The 18,365-nt window shown below is 37.0% G+C and overlaps 2 protein-coding genes across 3 annotated transcripts in view; both read right to left on the bottom strand.

The window, feature by feature from the left end:
- LOC132155890 (PR domain zinc finger protein 10-like) overlaps positions 1 to 4,931 on the bottom strand; it is a 28,251-nt gene extending 23,320 nt beyond the window's left edge. The window contains exons 1-2 of the mRNA XM_059564648.1: positions 4,738 to 4,931; positions 2,972 to 3,102 (exon numbers count right to left, since the gene is read on the bottom strand). Coding sequence (XP_059420631.1) covers positions 2,972 to 3,043 — 72 coding nt within the window. The 5' untranslated portion in view covers positions 3,044 to 3,102; positions 4,738 to 4,931. The remainder of the gene's footprint in view (positions 1 to 2,971; positions 3,103 to 4,737) is intronic.
- Positions 4,932 to 5,616: 685 nt separating this feature from the next.
- LOC132155889 (amyloid beta precursor like protein 2-like) overlaps positions 5,617 to 18,365 on the bottom strand; it is an 83,619-nt gene continuing 70,870 nt past the window's right edge. Inside the window, exons 13-18 of one of the 2 annotated variants that reach the window (XM_059564646.1) lie at positions 17,282 to 17,455; positions 15,897 to 15,932; positions 11,197 to 11,279; positions 9,572 to 9,628; positions 8,740 to 8,916; positions 5,617 to 7,435 (exon numbers count right to left, since the gene is read on the bottom strand). In XM_059564646.1, the coding sequence (XP_059420629.1) occupies positions 7,334 to 7,435; positions 8,740 to 8,916; positions 9,572 to 9,628; positions 11,197 to 11,279; positions 15,897 to 15,932; positions 17,282 to 17,455 (629 nt within the window). In that variant the 3' untranslated portion in view covers positions 5,617 to 7,333. The remainder of the gene's footprint in view (positions 7,436 to 8,739; positions 8,917 to 9,571; positions 9,629 to 11,196; positions 11,280 to 15,896; positions 15,933 to 17,281; positions 17,456 to 18,365) is intronic. The other variant, XM_059564647.1, reaches the window with a different exon arrangement.

The raw sequence follows: 18,365 nt of genomic DNA, 5'->3' as shown, positions 1-18,365 counted from the left end.
GCCCATAATCTCCGAGACGCGGAAAACACATTCGTAGAATCCAGTCATAAAAATGGAATTCAGCCTATAACGCGGACGCAATTATTTGGATGACTAAATCAAAAGTAGGTCAGTACATTTGAATAAAAATGCGATATGGACTGGTGTCTGTGAATATTAAGCCGCAAAAAGACTGAATATGAATCCTGCACTTTCTGTGTGTCTGTGGAAATCAGGCGCTGACTGGACATCGGGAGAACCGGGACTATTCCCGGTGGCCTGGCCTTTATCAGACAAATCATATTTTATCATAGGTTTAGGGGGAGCTAGTGCATACAAAAACACAGCCCTTAGGAAAATTAATGTAGCCTATGGTATGGCACTAACCGTGGTTTAACTATGGAATTTGTAGTAAAAATAAATACAAGTGGTAATTCATTTGCCAAAAAAACAAAATTGCACTTACAAAACATGGTCAAATAAAAATCTTCAGTATTAAAGTCATGAGAGAGAGAGATGGGTGGATAATGGAAGTGAAGGTGCAGTTCAGGAGAGAACTCTTAATTACGTTGCAAGTCCCCCAACCTAAGGATTCAAATCTTTTTCATGGTCCATAAATAAATAGGGTTGTCCATGTTTCAGAACGGGTTGTGGGTGTATGAGTGTGAGATTTCCCAGCCTATTTTTTTCCCCAGTCCGCCCCTCATGGAAATTAATCTCTAGAACAGAGATTTTTTACTTATTTTGAGAAACTATCATCATATCATATACAAAGAGACAGCAGTGTTTCAAAAAGACACCAATGTTTCAGGAGTTTAGTACACAAAATAGGACACATGCTTATTAGATAACCGTATTTGAGTTGATGTATATGCTTTTATTTTTTTATTAACTATTTTTCCCCAAACCATTGTTAGATGCAGTTAGATGCCTGTAGTTATGCAAAGATTTGGTTTCAAAAACAGTATCTATAAACTATTTCTTTTGATTTTAAATCTGCTTTGAACTTCAGATCAATCTCTAAGTAAAAGGCAGTACTAAAGTCTGATTGTGTGGTGGATGTGTTCTAGTGATGAAGGATGGTGAAAGTCTGACAGTATTGAGCACTACTTTAAGGTTAAACCTGCATGGTGTAAAATAGTTGAAGATGATTAACAGTTGCAAATTAACATTCATTAGAAATTTATAGAAGTAATCAAAATGTACTCAAAAGTAATTAGTTACATTACTTTATTAAAGTAATTAAAAAAGTTACACTACTATTACATTTTAAATAGGGTAACTTGTAATCTGTAACTTATTACATTTCGAAAGTAACCTTCCCAACACTGTGCATAAGAACAGTGTTGGGGTAGTTACTTAAAAAATGTAATAAGTTACTAGGTACTTCTGTAAATTGTAATGAGATTACTAGTTACTGCATTTGAAAAGTAACTTCACTACTTATTACTTTACTTTTTTAGGGCCCTTTAAAATCGGTTTCATTTTTTCTCAACTCCTTTTTAATGGTTAAATTTAATTGTATTCATCAAAAAGCATGTCTAATTAATTTAATTCATAACACTAAAAGTTTAACAAAAATTACATGTTTAGGGCCCTATGAAATGTTTTATTTTTTCTTCACCATATGTTTTATTTTTTTAGCATGTGTAATTATTTAAATGCATAAACATTAAAATAGCCTTATGAAATTATTTTTTTTTCCCCTCAGAAATTCTGTTGTGTATTTACATTTTTCTGGATATCAAATGAACGCATAAAACATTCATTTAGATTTTCTTTTAAAGATAAATTGCATTTCTTTTTTCTTCTTCTGAGAAATATATTTTCAATCTGAGTATGAACAATAAACACAAACTATGCAGCATATAGTAAAAACAATTGCACAAATTGTCTTCAACAATACAGTGCAAAAACAGTGCAAATGATTCACAAACTACACACAAAATGAGTGAGAAATATTCAGAGTGCAACAGAAAAAAAAAAATTGTATAATTATATAATGATTTACATAGTATACATAATATAAATGATCGATCCGCTGGCTGTAATCTGTGTCAGAACGACCCAAGACATAAATCCCAGTGCTTTATCAGATATGTACCACTGTTTCATCCTTGTTTTTGATTTGTTTTATGTCAAAGTACTCTGTCGAGTATTTTTTGGGCTTTTTTGGAGATTTTTCTCATGCAAATGTGTTATTGTGTGTTTGTATTCATGCACTCACGACAGACTTTACTTTAACTTTGTTTTCGTTCATTTTCCAAAGCAATATGTTAAGTAGTAGTTCACAAGACTACTTATTGGTTTAATATGGGACAGTTTGAACCATGCTGGGCACGGGGGTGGGACTAAGCGTCAACAATCATTTCTGTTTGGCTCAGAGGAACGAAAGCATTGGTTACTTCTGATGAATCAATGTTGTCAAAATTCGATGACGTAATCACGTACACTACGGCGCCTCTGAATATCCATAATGAGATAAATAGGATACATCTGAGACGTGGAGAATCTCTGCTTTACATCACTTTTTAAAGCATTCAGATTGGGTTAGCGGTTCAACAGTTATTAAACATTAAGGAATAACAGTTATTTTTAGCCGCAGGTGGCTGTCTCGGGCTTTGAGAGTTAAGCGCTAAGATCAGTCATTATCGGGAAACCCGGCCCAGAACTTTACACACAGGCAAACACGGCATGTGTAACGCAGGAAAGCGCGTTCCTATAGTCTAGTAAAGTAGTGTAGTTACCAATATTATTAGTGTAATGTGTTACTTTACTTCGTTACCCGAAAAAATTATATAGTTACTGTAATCCGTTACTTTGTACCTCGTTACCCCCAACACTGTGACTGCATAAGAAAGAGTGGTAGTGCATTCAATAGAATTGAAATAGAAATACATGCTTTATTGATTCTCTGTTGAACAATGTGAAATTAAGGTAACCAAATAGTTCCATATAACTAATAGGTCTATAGAGCAAGGTTTGGCTGTACCTGAGGTGTATTTCCAGTGTCATTGTTGGCTGCTGAACTCCACACATGTGTTGACTCCTGCTTGGCCTCCATAGCATCAGAACGAGGTGAGACCGAACACCTCCTCCACCAATCCACCGCTCATCAACCACCTGCACATGCATCACACAAACTGTCATTTCATTCTTATTCTGGATTATCCCCAAAATGTTGCTATTTAGAATTTGGTTCTATGCATTAGTTGTTGATTGGTTGTTGAAATGTGGACATGAACTTGAGCTCAGGGGGGCGAGTTTAAAGGTGCTTAAAATGGAAGAACGCATCCCAGTAAGGCTTCGAGGCTGCAGTCCTTCTCAGGATTATACACTAGTAAGTGATTCATTTTTATATGAACTGACTTTCTGTTAATGCAGGTAACAACATCTTTCTGTGGTCTCCCAGTGGTTTAGCATTATGTGATGAACTTACAACAAAACCAAAGAAAAAAAATTGAATGCCTCAAAATATAACACATCAAAAATCTGCAAGGGAGGGGTGGGGGGGGGGGGGTCGATAATATTATTTCTATGATAAGCATTTAGTAAACAGATGGAGTGAATGGGCATTTCAAGACAAATTTAATTTTAATTATAAAAAATGTAAAATAAAATAAAAATAAAAATTGCACATAAGTATGTTATAAGTATTTTACTTGCATACACACAGTATACTCACGTAGGGCGATACCTATCTAAACTGCTTGATTGCTTCTGTTGTTATATGTAAACTATTTTATGGCCCCAGCTCTAATCTGCTAAAGACATTAAGATATTATGATATTATAAACAATAATATCATGATTTTCTATCTGCAATAACATGTATTATGACAAATTAATTCGACTTGGCCTCTTATTATAGTTTTAGGGACAGGTCTGGAATTTCCCTAATTTTTCCATGTCTGTGATCATCCTGTATAAGCAGTAATGTAATAAGTCCCTTACAAAAAGTACTGTAAGTACTAAAAAGAACACCATGATTAATTTATGGCATTATACGTCTTGTGATAGAGTGGCTGATGGAGAGGGATCAGATCAAAGCTCAGGCTGGACACATTTCATCTGTTCATCGTGTTATTTGTGATTCACTGAAAGCTCGCTGTTCAAGTTCAACCCAAACACAGGCGCGAGACGTTGAGTTTATGGAGGAGCGGTCAGTCTAATCACTGCACGGGGGAGGAGGAGACACTCGGCCCGACAGAAAAACCCCGACACCCGCGGTTAGAGAGAAAACACACGCTAACGGCAAACACCCCAGCCTTCTTCAAACCCTGTGACAAATTAAGAGATTATAAAGGCTGTAATGGCGAACGAAGCAATGGGGCAGTTCGCCAGGCTCCCCCCTCCACCGTCTCAAGCCCGCAGGTTGGGAGTTCCAGTCGGACTATACCACACAACCAGCAGCGGCACAAACACATTTCCACTGCAGCTTTATCAGACATAAACTCTGTTAGCAACGACAGTGGAATGAGATCAGAAGCACTGTTTGAACTGTAACGGCCCTGTGGTGTCGTTTTAATCAAACACATTAGTTACATGGAGGTTTCCAGATGCATGAATGTGGAGCTTGGCTCCCCGCGCACAGATGAGCCCGACCGTGAGTGTCTGCAGCAGAATGAGGAAGACGCGACTCCATTTTGGGTGGGACTAAGACAACAACAAAGCACGGCGAAGACACTCGACAAAATATATCTTTACTCTAATCGAGCGTTAAACGGAAAACAGGCTGCGAATTTTACGTGAAACTTACTGAGAAACGACACTGAATCCGCGCTTAATCTTCGGGCTTGGATTTCCCACGGGTTTTCTTCATTTTTAGGAAAAGGTTGAAGTGGGTCTTCCCTCTGAATGGTAGCTGCAGTGATGGCTGCCTTACATATATTAACATAATCTACCTAGCAACAGACGCGCGTTCCCGGGCGACGGTTTCCACAATGTAGTATATATCAGTGGGGATTTTCAGGAACGATAGGGATACAATTGTTTATATGCTGTGCTCGATTATTAACCCAGATATGTGTATATTGTATTTATTTCGAGATAATAGGTATTTGATGATCGTATGCCATTTTCCTTTCAGTGCCAATGGGAATTTTCCGCCTTTTCTCCCAACCAATTAAAAAAATTAAACGTCTTCAAGGCCGTCCAATGAAAAAACGAGAACGTGCCAGACGCACCAATGACATTCAAGCGCGTCTCACAAGCAGTTGTGTACATGTATGCACGTATTCAATAAATATAATTTATTTTTTAATTGTTTTACAAGAAACTGAACAAAACAAAATAAGTTTATGCTTAAAAACTTGTTTTCCCTTTGAATTGTTGATTTTTTTTTTCAGATTCAATCTTTGTTTAACCATAAACTCGCTTAATATTGATCAGTTTCGTTTAAAACAGTAGGTGATTTTTAAAGTAAAATTTACAATTTTGGATGAACTTTAATGCAGCTGGTGAAATAAACCATGAAATATGTCAAAGTAATGCATATTTTTATATAATCTTTGAAATGCTTTTATATCGTGAACTCAATTCAGACTACTTATCAGATATAAGAACATTCGCACATTTCTTAAACTGGTATAAAAATAAGTGGAATAAAAAAAAAAAAAAAGACAAAATGACACCAACGTGGAAGTAGTGAATTTATTGATGTTTCACACCTGTAACCAAGAAACCATTTCCACTGGATTCAATCATATTTTTCTTCTAATATATGAACTTTGTATTATTTTCCCCTCACCCCTTCGACCATTTCCACAAATCAAGCAGGCAATGACGAGGTCCAAGACTGGAGCCATTTAGGTGCATAGTGAAAGTCACATACAGAAATACAGTCACAGGAAGAGGGGAAAAAATAGAAAATAAAAGAAGAGAACAAATTTAAAAATATATATCATAACATCTCATTTAAGAACAATGCACACCACAGGTTGTCCTTGATAAAAGCTATGATTGCAACATCAACTATACAGGCATACAAACACATTGCTAAGAAGAGGGGAAGAGAGAGAGAGAGAAAAATTGATTGATTACATTTTTTTTCTTTGCCTTCCATTGTATTGGACATGCAAAACATTTCTTGCACTTGCCTTGGCCTCCAGCTGGGTAACTTTAGTACATTTTTGCGTTTAATCGTTGCATTTTTAAGGGTATGTCCTTGTGGGACTTATGTAATATATCATAGTATTATAATTACAGATGACTCCAGTAATGCATTTATGCTTTCTTTGATTTAAGCAATGTGTGCAAAGTATTGCCACATGACTAAATTCTCCATGACGGTTCTCATTAGGCAGCTATGAAATGAAAATGCAATACAATTGTGATCAACCTAAGCTGAATGCAACATTTTATCAGGCCAGAATTTACTATAAAAAGGGAGTGTGTGCATGTAATGGCATGAAAATAGCATTTATTGAGTAACGAGACATTTTAGAGTGATATGGGAGTCTGGAGGCCCCTAACCTTGTGGCTCTTCAACCAATCCACACTGACCGTCTGCAGGGGCCGCACCGTTTATCGGTCCAAGTATGTGACACCATAACCAAAAGATAAAAACAAATGACGTGGTAATGATACAGAAGTCGGGCACCTCTACATTCACAATCAGCCAAAATATCTGGCAGGCCGTCACAGCATTCATCGTGTCTTACACAGGCGATGGTATCAGATGTTTGGACCGGGAATATCAGTCAAAGTTTAAACCTGTAACCCAGCAAAGATTTAAGCTCTGGAAAAAAATAAGAATAAAAATGACTATGAATAAATTGACCGTCTACTTTTTCTATATTGTGTGTTTTTAATAATTACAAAGTAAATTAAAGAATGATTTTTTCATATTTTCTGGTTTACTATACATTTAAGTCATTACAAATAACCTTCATATACAAGCGATCTATTCAAAAGAAGTATATCCTGGCGGCCGGCGATGGTGTAGATAAACTGCTGTCTCATACTAATTGTTTTGGCTTTGCTGTACCTCTATAGACTAGATCTGAACACAACTTTAGAAAATCAACATTTAAAATAACATTACAATACGTTCCGATTTCAATGACGCAAAATCAATTCCAGGCTGATTTGCAGAATCATGTTCTCCTGATTCAAAACCATTGACTTTAAAATAAAAATAAAATAAAATAAAAAAAGTTACAAGAGCATAAAAATGCGCTCCATGGTACAACAGTAGCAGTATTAGAAGTAGTAGTATTAATAAACCATTGTTTTTTGTTTTCTTGTAATGAACCAGAATACGCATTTCAAATGCATGAAATGATTTGAGAGCAGTTTTATAATTGGTCAGTAGTATGTTCACCCCTCTCTAGCTCCACAGCACTGCATGAAGGCTAAATCTGCATCTGCTCAAGGTATTTGTAGGTGGGGTTTTCATAGCCGTGGTTCTGCATCTTGCTCAGGTGACGATCTTCTGGAGATAGCATAGGATCAACCTGAAACACAAGAGGAAAATTGAAGAAGACCACACTTCCAAAGAAGGATAAACAATTACCTAATCAAAAAGTTTGGGCTCGGTAAGATTTTTTGTAATGTTTTTGAAAGAAGTCTACATTTATTTAATCAAAAATATTGTGAAATACTATTACAATTTAAAACAACTGATATTTTAACATTTAAAAAAGCTGAAATTTTTAACAGCCTTTACTCCAGTCTTCAGTTTCATATAGTCCTTCAGGGAATAGTTCACAGAAAAATGCAAATGTACTCATTCGCAAACCATTCAAGATGATTTTGATTCTTCATCAGACTAGATTTGGAGAAATTGAGTATTCCATCACTTGCTCACTAATGGATCCTCTGTAGTGAATGGGTGCCGTCAGAATGAGAGTCCAAACAGCTGATAAAAACCAGTCCATCAGTTAAAGTCTTGTGAAGAGAAAAACTGCGTATTTTAAAGAAACAAATCCATTATTTAGAAATTTTAACTTTAAACCGTTGCTTCTGGACAAAATACCAGTCCATAATGATCTACAATAACACTTCCTCCAGTAAAAAAGTCCGTCCTTAAAATCCATATTTGTTTAGAACGGTTTTTGATCCTTTCATATTTCTCTCCTGATTCAGACAAGACGACTTCTTCACTTGTGAAAGCAATATTATGGATAGAGGACTTTTATTTTAGCTGGAAACAACCTTTTGAAGTGAACACCACTTTAATAATGGATTTTTATTAGAAACATGGACTGTGGATTATTGTGATGTTTTTATCAGCTGTTGGGACTCTCATTCCGACGGCACCCATTCACTGCAGAGCATCCGTTGCTGAGAAAGTGATCAAATGCTAAATCTCTCCAAATCTGTTCCCATGACAAAACAAACTCATCTAACGTGAGTACATTTTCAATTCATTGAAATTTTGGGGTGAACTATTGATTTCAGAAATAAGTTGCGCTGCTTAACATGTTTTTTAGAAATGAAATAAAAAAAGTTCAAAACAACGGCTTTGTCCATCTATATCTTTTGTTACATTATAAATGTTTTACTGTGTTTAAATCAACGCATTAATATCCTAATGATGTTACGGACATCAAACCTTTCAATGGTAGTGTATATTTATTAAATATTGTATAGAATTAAATGTAAGCCTGAACCTGCTTGTCCTTGTGTGCTCTGAGTGAGAGCATTATCCCTCACAGCGATTAAGAGAGCCTGTCTAGCCTTGGTGTTATCGTCCTCATGGATGCACTGAAAACACTAAGAGTGAATGATGGAGCGTCACGTGCGACCGTTAGCTCACCTCCACAATGCCGTGACTGATGGTGCCGTACTGCCTCTTCCTCAGCAGCACCAGACTGATCACAATCACGCTCGCGATGGCCACTGCAATCACCAGCAGGCCAATCAGAGCGCTGCTTCCGAAGCTGAACTCATCCACCAGGGGGCGGAACGTCTCCTGCTCTGATCCACGGCTGAACTGGGAGGGAAAAATAAACAGCAGCGTTACAGTATTTACACTCCAAAAGCACAAAGAGCCCAGACAAACATGCTTAGCAGACATCTTAAAGAGCTGTCGACCCCGCTAAAGCAAGGAACTTATGTAAAGCGAGACCTATAGCACATACTGGATGGCCTGAGAATGAGTAAATTAACAGAGAATTTAAATATTTGAGTGAACTGTCGCTTTAAACTAGCATATAAATGCAAAGAACTTATAATAATACCACTGAAATATAACTATCGTTCTTCCTATGAACTGACAATATTCATTTCTGGGGAGGACTATCCCTTGAGGAATGTGTTTGATGGTATTGATCTGCTTCACAAAGTGCTAAATGGACTGAATGTGCACTTAAGCAGTGACTGGCAATTTTCACACACAAATGTTTAGTGCTCAATTTCACTTTGATGATGACGGATGATACCCCCGTATCAAGCGGACATTCTCATGCGATCGCGTTAAAAACATGCACACGTGCTGTGGAAGCTTGTGGATAAACAATACAAGGTCATAAATGATATTTGCTCACAGATAGGACAGAAGCAGCCTACTGCAATCTCCCTCCAGCCCATAATCCGAGTCTGAGGTTTAACAGTACCGTGTATTAGGCAGAGGAGGGCGCTGTACTTACCAGAGGATCACCACCATTCAAAATCACTTCTTTAACATCCAGAGTCTCATCAATCACCTGTCAACACAGACAGGGCAGTCTCAGTTACTTCCTTAGGTGATGTACAGTACAGTGTGTGTGTTAGTTTACTGAAAGCACATACACAAATACTCAAGATCAAGGGGGACCAAATGTAAACTGATAAGTGATTGGCAAGTATTCGGAATATTGGGCTGACGTGTCCCCCTCGATGTCCAGTGGTTATTGTGCCGATTACAGCAATAGATGGGTATTAAATACTGTGAGCAAATCCACATTTTTTTTTTACACATTTCATCTTGGTGTTTTGCCAAAAAACAAAACGCCTCAACATTAAAAAGGGACAGTTCGCCAAAAAATGAAAACTCATTATGTACTCATGTCATTCCATACCTGTAGAACTTTTTTTTTCTTCTGTGGCAACCAAACAGTTTCAGTTCCCATTGACCTCTGCTGTATTTTTATCCATACAATAGCAGGCAATACAAATCAAAACTGTCTGGTCACCAACATTCATTCTTCTACAGAAGAAAAAGCCAATAGAGGTTTGGGAAAACACAAGGGTTTTATTTTTTGGGTGGACTATCCCTTTAATGTAGCTTAGATTCTCACAAACATGTGATTTTAGAAACACAAACATGCAAAAAAAAAAAATCATGCATGTGTTCAGCTCAGCCCTTCACAAGCACACGGGATCTTGTGTGAGCTGTGATTAGAGGAGACTGGAATGTGCCTGGGAAATATGTGAACGTGGCATGCAATGAATGCTGGGATATAAATGAGATAAAACCAGATTTGTTTATCTGGAAGGAGATAGCAGGGATTGCAAGGCAGCAGAACAGTGCTAAAGTTTTAGGTAAGGTTAGATTTTAAGCTTTGGTTTAGCTATAGATGTTTAAACAGACCAAGTTTGCAAATAAATGCAACAAGGAAATCCAATCATAACTCAACATGCATATAATATGACAAAGCAATAACCTTTGGTTAGATTTTGAACAGCTAACATTCTAGCAATATAAGTCAATGAAAGATGTTTAAACTATTACATTTAAATATAAAGATTATATTAAATTATTGGAGTTAAAAGTGAAAAAATTCATTTTTTTAGTACAATGAGAATATAAGATTCCAATTATTTCATTCTGGCAACAACATATTGTCTTAATATTACTTTTTACAAAGTATAAATGTTTTTAATTTATTATTTAGATTTTAAAAGTAGGGTGACTATTACATTTAGCTGTCAAAATGTTTGCAAACCCTAGAAAATTGTGAAGAAAGAAAACAGCAATGTCAAGCTAGTGCTGCCTTGCAAATACAGTAAAGTCAAAGAAATACATATGACACCGTTATTATAACTATGAGACCATAGTTATACTACTGAAGTTTACAGAGCAGCTGGTCTTTATTAGGTCAATGTTTATCTAGGTGTATTATGAAGCAAATTCTTCATTTTATTATTAGCACATAAAGTGAATGTGTATAAAAATCCTGCATTAAATTTTTTTAAATAGTTTTTTTACTAATGTAACTTTAGTCATGAGAGTTGGTGTCAGCAGTTTGCACAGCGTTCGTGTGTGGTGTTGGAGGCAGGCTGGTGGGCTCACCACATTTTCATCGATCTTGTTCTTCCTGTTGATGACTTTTTCCTCTGCTCCAATCAGACCATCCAGACTGTTTATGCCAGAACCTGCAGAGGGAAGAGCCAATCAGAGACAGGAAGAAGAGCTGGAATCTTGCATTTTGGAATTAATAAAACTCAAACGCTTCCAAATATGTCTGTGATCAACAGTAGCTGCCAAAAAGTTGATTTCACTAATTCCATTCAAAAAGTGAAACTTGTAGATTTTATTCATTCATTACACACAGACTGATATATTTTAAACTAGGGCTGGGATAAACGATTATTTTTTAAACGATTAATCTAGCGATTATTTTTTCGATGCATCGATTAATCTAACGATTAATTTTTCTGACCGATTTGATTTCAATTATCTTCCCATTAATTGACTACTAACAATTTATACATGTTGATTTACATATCTGAATGAAAAAAAACATCAATTCCTTAACATTGCAATATATGTTTATTGCTCTTAAAATTACAAAATAAAAGACTGACTAAGAATGCATTACTTTGCACTTGTATAGAGATAGCATTCAATTAAACCTTGAAAACACATAGCTTACTGAAACAAGCTTACTGAACACATAGGGCCTAGCTTACTGAAAAAAGAAGTTCTTTCAGATGTAGTTGTTATTCTTTCAAATAACAACAACTTGATGTCTAGTATTCAATAAAAAAGGTCACCCAAAATGCTTGTTTAGAGCAATTGAAAGAATACAGTATGTAAATGTAAACTTGAGGGCTTTAAGCTAATACAGAGAGTGCTTTTACAAAAAAAATAAAATAATAATTAACAGTGGGAGCCAGCAGCCTGTCATGGAGAAGAAAAATCTCCGAATGCTCCACGTGAAACTTTGGCGTTCCGCCCTTTTTCTATCGTGTCTAATGATTTTGATTAATATGCACAAAGGAGGAAGAGATCAAGAAGTGCTCGTGTTGTTTGACGACTGTGAGTGCGCGCGTAGCCGGGGCTCTCTCTCGTACGCGCCCTGTCACTGTCACTCACTGATCAAATAAGGCTTTGACAGCCGCCAAAAAAAAAGATCAATGCAGAAAAACCCCTGGATTGGTTATATAACGTTGGACAGAATATTGATCCGGCCATCACGTATATTCAGCGCACATAAAGTAAACATTTTGCAAACGTTTTTTAGAGAAATAAAAACAGGTCGACGAATCGATGCGCATATTTTGCGTCGACGTATTTTTTGCGTCGACGTCATCGATGACCTCAACGCGTTGTCCCAGCCCTATTTTAAACGTTTATTTCTTTTAATTTTGATGATTATAACTGACAACTAAGGAAAATCCCAAATTCAGTATTTCAGAAAATCAGAATATTGTGAAAAGGTTCAATATTGAAGACACCTGGTGCCACACTCTAATCAGTTAATTAACTCAAAACACCTGCAAAGCCTTTAAATGGTCTCTCAGTCTAGTTATGTAGGCTAAACAATCATGGGGAAGACTGCTGACTTGACAATTGTCCAAAAGATGACCACTGACACCTTGCACAAGGAGGGCGAGACACAAAAGGTCATTGCAAAAGAGGCTGGCTGTTCACAGAGTTGATTTTTTTTGTCACGCAGTCCAGACGCCAACACAGACTTGTTCATTAGTCATGCATTTATTTAAGTGCATGATGTAGAAGCTCACACTTAACCCAGAATCCTCCTGGATCAGTCCAGACAAGCTCAGTGTAAACATTCAGCTCAGAGAGAGCGGTGTGATCTATTGTGGTCAAAAGGTCTCCTCCTAGTAGAATCAGGGTTTTAGGACGTCCTGTGAGCAATTGTTTCCAGTAACAGCTCTATAAATACATATAATCACCCTACATATTCAACAATTGAAGTCAACATGAAACTTCATTCATAACCCATTTTGTGTCCATAATGTGTAATATTTCTGAAACAAATGATTGTTTTAGAAATATAAGAACCATAAAAGAACCAGGAAACAATTCGTTTTAAACTGACATTTTACTACATTAACATTAAAAGGTCATAAAAAAATAAAAATAAAAAAACACGGAAAAATAAAATAAAAACAATTGTTACTTGAAATATAATAAATCGAAAAAATACAAATTCAGCTAGTTGCCAAAGAAACATCTAATTTTCATTTAGTGTACCTTGATGTACTAACCTGAAAAAACTAAAACTGAAAAAAAAAAACACAAATAAAAATGGCAAAACAAAACCAAAAATAAAAATATAATAGAAATCTAAAAATAAGACCTATAATAGTAATCTCAACGATATTAAAATAATACTGATGAGAAACAAAAAAACAACAACAACTGAATAGCATTTTTCTGTGGTAAACATTGTATGTAAATTCTAGAAATTTCCAAAGACACTTGGCTAAAATGAGTCCTTGACCTGTTTGCAAATCTCACTGGTGAAGAGAAGAACAATACCCTTCACCCACACTCACTGTTTGACTGTCAAAGCAGCAGGTCACCGATGTTAAATGGTCAACTATATTCAACAAGCTCTGGAGAGAAGGGCTTACAGCTTAACCATGCACGACTGAACCACTAACCACCAGATCTCACACACACGCACACACACACACACACACCCACCCCACAGTCAAGCTACTTCATGACATGGAAGTGAAGTGTGTCAAAGACAATTAGACTTTACACATGAGATGAGACAACGAAAACCAGACAAATCAGATAATGACAATTACAGAAGAAACCAGGATGTTAAGGTGGTGTGGGTGGGTGTAGGGTGCTGCTATATGGTTTCTAATGCATTATGATTGGTTTTAAAGGTAGTTCCTGGAGATTTGCTAAGATGCTAACTAGCTCGAGTCAGAGCCCAACCTTAAGCATGTTTGCCAGACAAGAGTCAATGGTCTTGGGTAAAAATAAAATCAAGATGAACAAAAATAAACCACAAATTTAAGATGAAAGTGCAAAAATTTGCAATTAAACTATAAAACAGCAGTTGGAATTAAAACAACATGTAAAAATGAAATGTGTCGATTGTGGCATTAAATTTAGATCTGCTCACATTGCATCAGATTGAATGTTTTTCCAGCATTGAGCATTACAACCAATCACCAACATTTCTGTTGAGAATATGAATGCAAAGCCAATCAGAGGCATTTAGATTTGTCTGGACAATGTATGTTTTGCAACTATATGTATAGCACCTTTGAGCAGCATTAAACGGTCTGTGTAAAGATGGCTTTTGTTGATGTTGATCAAATGTGATTGGTAACGGACTATAGTATTCTGACTGATGGAAGTAACTGGTCAAAATTCTAGTATTTTGCTTAAAAGACAATGCAGATATATTCAATATATATTAGGCATCAATTCTAGGGGGCAAGTATTAAGCAAATACTATAGGTTTATAAGTGCATTCATAAGGGGCAGAACCACAAGGTTAAACGGTAAACAGGCTGATGTTCCAAAAACTTGCCGTGGGTCAGCTAAACAGCCGTCCTGGGACAGAACTGCTAATTAATGAGCTCCTATCATGAAAAGCACAAGATAACAGGAGAGTGACGAGAGTAAGCTTGATAAGCAGCAAATGGGTGCTAAGGATCTGACAACATGGTGAATCAGGTTATTTGTCTTTCTGACCCAGGCAGATAGTAAGGCAGACATAACTGCTTTAGCAGCACACAGCATATTTACATTGGACTCCTTCTCCCATCCAAAGGGCTAATTAGCTTAACAAGCTGCCTGGACTCTTCAATAGGCTAAGCTCTTCCAGCCAGACACAGAGGGATGGGATGTTCGGTCTGAGAGAGGACATTCAGAACAAGATGGCTAATAGGGCTCAAGGGACGGACAGAGCAAAAGCATGGGGTGGAAATACAGTAAAAATATGAGGACAGATGGGGAGATGTTTCAAGATATGCAAGTAGGGCTGGGTTTTATATTATATATATACACATATATACATATATATACACGACATAGATTTTTAAAATTACAGATTAAGTCATTAAATGATAATTTACATTTACATTACATTTACATTTATTCATTTAGCTGACGCTTTTATCCAAAGCGACTTACAATTGCTATATATGTCAGAGGTCGCACGCCTCTGGAGCAACTAGGGGTTAAGTGTCTTGCTCAGGGACACAATGGTGTCGCACAGTGGATTCGAACCCGGGTCTCTCACACCAAAGGCATGCGTCTTATCCACTGCGCCAACACCACCCCATAATAATGATGATGATTAAATTATTAAATATGTATTATTTTATATATAATTTTTTTATGATAAATTATAATAATAATTTATTTTAATTAATTAAAACAATAATATTAATCCAGGACATGGCCACAAAAACCTCTACTTTAGGTGTGTGAATACAAGACCAATAAACTTACTTTCTCTTTTCCCCATTTTGCATGGAGTCTTTAATAACGGTTTATGATCAGCATAATAATTGCTCTTATTATAATCACAATTCATGTAATGCACTTTAGTGGTCACAAAAAAAAACTGTTTTATCTAAAAACAGGCATCCTGACATACTGAAATATTCCAAAGTTAAATCAATATCTGACAGACTCAAAATAAAATAAGAAATGCAATACCCAGCCCTATATGCAATTTTTTTTTATAAAATGCAGAAAAAAAAAAAAAAACACAACATTTAAGCGGCTGAAGAAGAAAGAGACAGAGAAAAGCAGCGGAGACCCACCTTTCTTGAAGGCACGAGGGGGTTCAGAGAGATCGCCTAGGAATTGCGTTCAAGCAAAAGACAAAACAAGAAAAGATTGGAATAGAAAAAGAGAAGAAAAAAAAAAAAACAGGTGAGTAAAAGAGAAGTAGTCAGGCTCATCAAGCTGTGTCTGCGGACGGAGAGGAGAATCCCGCAGGGACAGAATGATAAAGAAAACAAATCAAAGAACAGGGGAAAGAAAGACCCAGGATGTGTTTCTAATGAAAGCCCTCCTGGGCTCTAATGTGTTTATTACATTGCTCTTTTTTAGATCGAGTTTTAATTTCACAGTTTTGCAGTTTCCTTAAAGGCTTGGCAGGCTCAGGCAGGCCAGTGAATGAGCAGGACTGGGCTCAGAAAGAGAGAGATGTTTCAAGCACTTGGCTGCAGTGCGACGCCAGAGCCGCAGGCTTTATGATTTCAGCTGAACTTCAAATGGGGTGGCGTTTAAGGCAATGCCAACGGAGATTCAGGCAAGCTTAGATAAGCAGAAACCTATGGCCAGAATGCAATATTTGGCCTTCAGTGCTTCATTCAGCATTTAGTGAACGTTAACGAGAACAGACCTCGTCCTGCCAGAAAGAGAGAAGCTATGAGCAGACCTCTAGTACTGGCTCAAATCAGACACTTTAAACAAGAGCCAGACACCTGAACAAACCTTTTTCTATATTTAAAGGTTTTTTAAAATGTGAAATATGACCCTAGCAGGTTTTATAAGATTCACTCTAGTAGGGTGTGGGTAATAATGAGTTAACGAAGTTTTCTAACTGGTGCCATGCCAAATACTGGCTGAATATTGTTTGCTGATGAATATAGATGCATAAACAATTGAATGTGTTATACAGCATATATCTCCTATCACATCAAATTACTATATCAAATGTACATATTATATAATAATAAAGTCGGATTAAGTTATAAGTTAGTTTATACCTACTTTAGATAACCATTTAGCCTACTAAACAGAAAATGTTACTACAGAAAATCATATCAAACCTCCACTGTATGCTCTCAGGGTTAGAAACGGTTATAACTGTATAAAACTAGAAATACAAAATTCAGTAAGAAGTGGAAATATGATATTCAGTTTTCCAAAGGGTATTTACTTCCAAAGTGCTGGTCTTGGGTTTTCTGGTTTTAGAAGGGGTTTAGACACTTTTCAGGTGTGCAGGCTTAACTCAGGCTGGGAGACCAGCTTAAACCAGCTAAGAGGGTCAAAGCTGTTTTTTCCAGTGGTGAAGTAGATAATAGTGGCTTGACACTGATACAAAACCTGCCTCGGCAACAGTGCCATACCGAGAGACCGAGGAGAGCAGCCGAGAGCCTTAAAGGTTTGCCTGTGTAAATTTAGACTAGAAACGTACCCTCGGGTTCAGCGGGGGAGCCCAGAGAGTTGACCTGGAAGGGGCGGAAAGGCTTTCCTTCAAAGGCAGGAATCTCCACGCTCTCCTCAGAGGACACGGTAACATCAGGCTGAGATTCAGAGATGGAGGACAGGAACTGGTCCATATCTGCCTTTTGATCCTGCAGAAGTTCATCTGAAATGGGAGATGGAACATGGTTAAAAACCGAAAATCACAGGAGGCAAGAGATGCAGGAAGGGATCTATTCCTAAAACCATTAAACGAGGCACCACGCAGTCACAAACGCGATCAATTATCCATTACGAGGTTCCATACTGCGGCACTTCCAGGCATCGGTGAAGCTAAAATGACTCTTTCTACTTCTCTAAACTTGCAAAAACATTCTGCACAGAGTCTGGCTTAAAAACTACACATCTTCACACACTAGTGGGAGTCTGGAGTCTTGACCCAGTTCTGTCAAACCCCTCACACTAGTCTCATCTATACTACACAATGCCACGGCTCCTCATAAAACGAACGAAAAAGATGAAAAGAGAGAAGAAAAAAAAAATGCAAGTGCAGAGGGGTGTCTCTGGGAACAGCTTGACAGTTTCCACCTGAAACAAAGAGGACGGCGCAACAAACGCTTCAGAACACTGTCATTTACTTTGATCGCGGTGAGATGTTTTCAAACGGAGCGATTGAAGGGAAGCCAAATTACACTTTTGTGTGTGTGTGTGTGAAAGAGAGAGCGCTAATTACTGAAGGCAAGGTTTCATACAGGTGTAATTATCTGAGATGCAGAGAGATTGTGCAGTTGTTTAGGGGACTAAAAGCTCAAAGCAGGACAAAAGAATGCATAAAAATGGCGAAATTCTTTGTACAGCTTTATCCATGATAAATCAAGGGAGCTTTGGAGTTAGACATCAGAGTCCAGTTTGTCGAGCTCATATGTACACTAATGAATCACATCAAGCGAGACGCATTGAAAAGAGAGGTTTGGGGTTCAGTTCGCGATATGTTTAAATGTAATCTGACCTAACTTGCAAGAATGGATCAGTATTGATTACATACAATCTGCCTATGTAAGTCACGTGAACTGCTC

The sequence above is a fragment of the Carassius carassius genome, chromosome 13 (genome assembly GCF_963082965.1).
Source record: "Carassius carassius chromosome 13, fCarCar2.1, whole genome shotgun sequence".
Lineage (NCBI taxonomy): Eukaryota > Metazoa > Chordata > Actinopteri > Cypriniformes > Cyprinidae > Carassius > Carassius carassius.
This window is presented reverse-complemented; position numbering and strand designations above follow the sequence as displayed.